At 31.8% G+C, this 4,277-nt stretch overlaps 1 protein-coding gene across 1 annotated transcript; it reads left to right on the top strand.

The window, feature by feature from the left end:
* The first annotated feature begins 540 nt into the window (after nucleotides 1–540).
* On the top strand, nucleotides 541–2,105 carry LOC132754282 (uncharacterized). Its single transcript, XM_060744899.1, has 2 exons — nucleotides 541–835; nucleotides 1,253–2,105. The coding sequence occupies exons 1-2, from the start codon at nucleotides 556–558 to the stop codon at nucleotides 1,492–1,494; spliced, it is 522 nt and encodes a 173-aa protein (XP_060600882.1). The 5' UTR covers nucleotides 541–555; the 3' UTR covers nucleotides 1,495–2,105.
* The last annotated feature ends 2,172 nt before the right edge of the window (nucleotides 2,106–4,277 follow it).

Raw genomic sequence — 4,277 nt, 5'->3', positions numbered from 1 at the left:
ACAAGTAATAATCGTAGCCACAAAAATAACACAAGTTCATTGTCGCAAAAAATATTACACTGATATATACGAAAGATTCTACGAAAAAAAGTACGAGACTGGATAAAATAAAATTTCCATAGAATATTTTTTGTGTTCGGTATTTTCATTTGACAAAAATACGAACGTACACGTTCATGTTAAATTTCCTGTTTCATTCCATTTCTTACCTTAACATCAGAAATGAAAACAGCTTTATTTACTGTTACAGTGTAACTCTTCTTCCAGTTTGAACCGTATTTCATAAGGGCGCTCTTCAACCCAAACGCCTTTAATCTGTAGTAAAAAATCCCTCCTGTATTAGAACCGACGATAAAACGCCTAGACACCAGTGTTAAACATATGAAAGTAAAGACAAAAAATGGGCAAAGTCGAAAAGAGCACAAGGGAGGTGATTTTAATGGACATTAATGCTGCATATCCATATAGTCCTCTTAGCATAAAATAGAAGCTTGATATGAAACAATTTAAAATTCAGTAGACTATTTCTCTTTCAGCAGAGTTAGAAGAGTCTGGATGCAAGCCTGTCAAATTTCATCTGAAAGGAGGAAATCATTTAGAAAAAATGACCAGAGAACTCTCCGCGACAGGGTTGCAAACATTCTGGGCGTTCCGCATGAAAATGTAATAATCATCGGCGTAGAACTTGTCGCGAGTTTATGCGTTACATTGTTGATTCCCAAAACATACGCCGATGTTTTTCAAAACATGTTGAAAGAAAATCTACAATTCGAAGAACTCACTGCTTTAAGCATTGATTGGATATGTATTGACGACCAAGAGTACAATTTAACAGGTATCATTCCAAACTTTACTGTGAAGATAATAATAATTAAACCATTATTTCTTCTACCAAGATAATACCATCTATTCAGCTTAACCACTTTGATATTAAAAATAGATGATACAAAAAAATATAAATGAATACATGTCAATTAACAAAGAAAGATAAAAACATAACAATTTGCAGTGCAACGTGATAATAAAAACAACCTTATTGCATAAATAATTGTGCTTACAAAAATAGACTTTTCACAAGAAAATTTCTTAAGTTATGACATAACGTTTATACATTTGCTTCCTGATAAATAATGTTTGTGTTGATATCGCACTTATAACTTTATTTTAGTTTGTGAAGAAAATCCTGTTTTTTAAAACACGTTGAAAAATCTTACTTAACATAAATTCAAACCATGTCATGTATTTTTTAAAGGAACCGATGAAATTAGCAAGGCAGAACAGCAAGAAAAAATTGTGAGTATTAAAGACCTATACAAAGAAAAGTCTCAACTTTTGGAGGAAACAGAATTACAAAATTTGGAATTGCAGAAAAATCTTGACGCAGTTAAACAAATGTTGGATATTGAGAAGAAACGTAGAATAGAATTAGAAAATCAATGTAAATTACAAAATAACGTCTACAAAAGATTTAAAAAAGAAGTTCTTGTCCATTAAATCCAAAGTTCAAAGAAATATGTCTCCAGAAAATAACAGAAAAACTACCGTCTTACTAATATTTTAAAATCTCTCTTCAAGAACATTATATGGGCGTTACGAAGGCTAAGATGTAGTGGAACAAAAATGCCTGTTTAGTGACAGTATTTAAGACGAAAGTAATGTCATTCTTGATTGCTATATGTACGATGACTTTCTACAATCTATATTTGATAAAGCTAAAACTATAGATAATGCATTTTTAAGAATGTCTAAAAATGAGCAATGAATATTTATGTTTCACTAAAACTGAAATGATACGTTCTTGTGCCAACACCTGTTTTAATATTCTATTTTCTATTTCTTTGTAAATGATGACATTGTGCTTGCCTTAAACATAATGTATTTTTACCTAAGTTTAGGTAATCACTGCTAATCAGTTTATGCAAGATCTTTTCTTGGATGATAAACGATCTTTTAATTTTTTTTTCTTATACGCGCGTTAGGGCTCCGTTACAGTTTTCAATTTTTTAATTAATCTTTTGAAGTTTTAAATTTTCGATTAGCGATGGTTACCTAACTTTATTATTCTGTTTATATACATTGCAATTGTACTCTATTCGATTCTAGTGTCTTGACTGATTTTATGACTCTTGAAATTTTGAAAAATATTAATGGTCGTATACATGTTTTATGTGAATATTTGTATATATTTATAAAAATGTACGTATACGAATGAGAGTAAAATGAAGTATGAATACATTATTTAGTTGAAAGATAACGGAATGTTCAAATTTAACTGGAGTGGTTACAAAACAGGGTTTTCGGGTGGGGGCTGAAATATGGATAGAAGATTTTGACAAAAACAAAAGAAAAACAGTGCTCATGTTTGGAGATTTGGCCAGCATCCTTTTCATATGACAAAATTTTAACTGAAGTCTTTTATAGCTCATCTTTATAAGTGGTAATGTATGTGTAAACTACTGTTTTGTAAATATTTAATAAAGACTGGAATTAAGAAAAATGAATCTGTATGGAGTGGGCCTGGGAGGGGTGTCCCCTCCCGTAGACAGAGAAATTTTTAAAATATTAGGTTGAAAATGGTGTAGTTTCCTTGACTATCTTGTGCTGTTGTATTTTGTATAGGCTAGTGTTTGCAGGGTCTTTAAAATAGAATTCCCCTGGTGTTTAGTAGTAAGCATTTACAAAATAACAGCATACTAACTAATGAATGCGCGACTGTCTAAAACTAGTTTCAAACACTCGATCAATTAACTCATCTGAATACATGTAATAGCTAGGCAAATTTCCAAAGTAAAGTGTAATTAAAATACTGCCTTTCTATTTTACAATAATAATAATAATATTTCAAACACTAATTTTCAATAAGAATTTTTAAATCAATGAATCCATTTTAGATATCAAAGAGGTCAGTATTTCTTTTAGATAAATTACTGCCATAAAAATTATTCAAAGCAAATAACCAATTATTCATTTTAATAAAAATGTAATTGTTAAAATGCGATTCCTTTAATAAATATTATCTTTATAAAACTCGCCACATTTTTAATTTACAAATCACAATTTACAATTTTTTAATTAAAGGGTTTCGACAAGAAAATGAAAAAACAAAGATAGTAAAATATAGTGTACTATGTAACACACCTATTTGCCACTATCTACGACTATTAATTTCATTAGACCTGGAAAAAAAACCCAATCAATTATGCATTTTTAACATTCAAGTCATTCAAGCATGTTGATAGATAAAGATCTCTGCCAAGCCCCCAGGCAGGAGATTAACAACTGGATGACAGTAAGCGAGTACACTGCAGCCAATAAAGTTTGAAACTGACAAAAATACATTCCATGCCAGCTGTTTAGCGTATCTTTGGGCCGACCTGGGGATATGGCTGCAGCCCCGAAGCCCGGGCCTGAATCCGCCACTGTTTAAATATTGTCTGCTCTGAAAAGAGACACGTGACAGTACAAGGCAATGTTGCGAACTGTGGTCCGGAACGCATGCAATCCGAGATCTTATCAAACATAGAGGGAAACGCATTATCTGTATGGTTTTGATATGTTTGGTTATTTGTGCACTTAAAATATAATTGATGTTATTATATGATCTAAATATAGCTGAATCTCATTGGTCCAAACATAAGTCGACAGAACTTTTACAAAACCATATTCACTCGGCGAAGTATCATATTTACTGGCTGAATTGGATTTTCCGAGTGAGACTCATATTTAATGACTATACACCGTAGACTGTAACTTACGCGCGCACATTAAAAGATAATTGTTGCGTTTTGTTCTTTATAACATATTTTTCGATTAAATTATCATTTCTTTACTATTATCCTTAAAGGCCACACCGCAATGACGAGTATAATCTTGAATAACTTTTGTATGCGCAGGGTTTGCGTAGTCCTTGCACTCCTGACACGTGCGTTCCCCCCCCCCCCGCGTTTCAACGAATCGGGCAAAAATTGTACATGTATAAGTTTGTACTTTCTTGTGATTTTTTTTCAAATCTTCGCCTATTCATATAATAAAAATAGTATTGACTAGTGTGCTATTGAATATTATACAATTATTGACTAGTGAGCCATTGAATATGATGTGATATTCACCGGCAGATGACATATTGACCGTGGCGATAGCCGAGGTCAATATGACTTTCTGCCGGTGAATATCACATCATATTCAATGGTTCACTAGTCAATAATTGTTTTATTATATGAATAGGCTAAGAAATTAAAAAAAAAATCACAAAAGTACAACCTTATAATTATACATGT

This window comes from Ruditapes philippinarum, unplaced genomic scaffold (genome assembly GCF_026571515.1).
Source record: "Ruditapes philippinarum isolate M1 unplaced genomic scaffold, ASM2657151v2 ctg8958_1_1_1_1, whole genome shotgun sequence".
Taxonomy (NCBI): Eukaryota; Metazoa; Mollusca; class Bivalvia; order Venerida; family Veneridae; genus Ruditapes; species Ruditapes philippinarum.
Note: the sequence above shows the minus strand (reverse complement) of the source record. Positions and strands in the feature narration are given on the sequence as shown.

Excerpts from the sequence above, each read along its gene's own strand:
- LOC132754282 (XM_060744899.1), top strand. The coding sequence starts at position 556 with ATGCAAGCCTGTCAAATTTCATCTGAAAGGAGGAAATCATTTAGAAAA. Across the intron at positions 836-1,252 it reads CCAAGAGTACAATTTAACAG|GAACCGATGAAATTAGCAAG; the intron begins GTATCATTCCAA and ends TATTTTTTAAAG.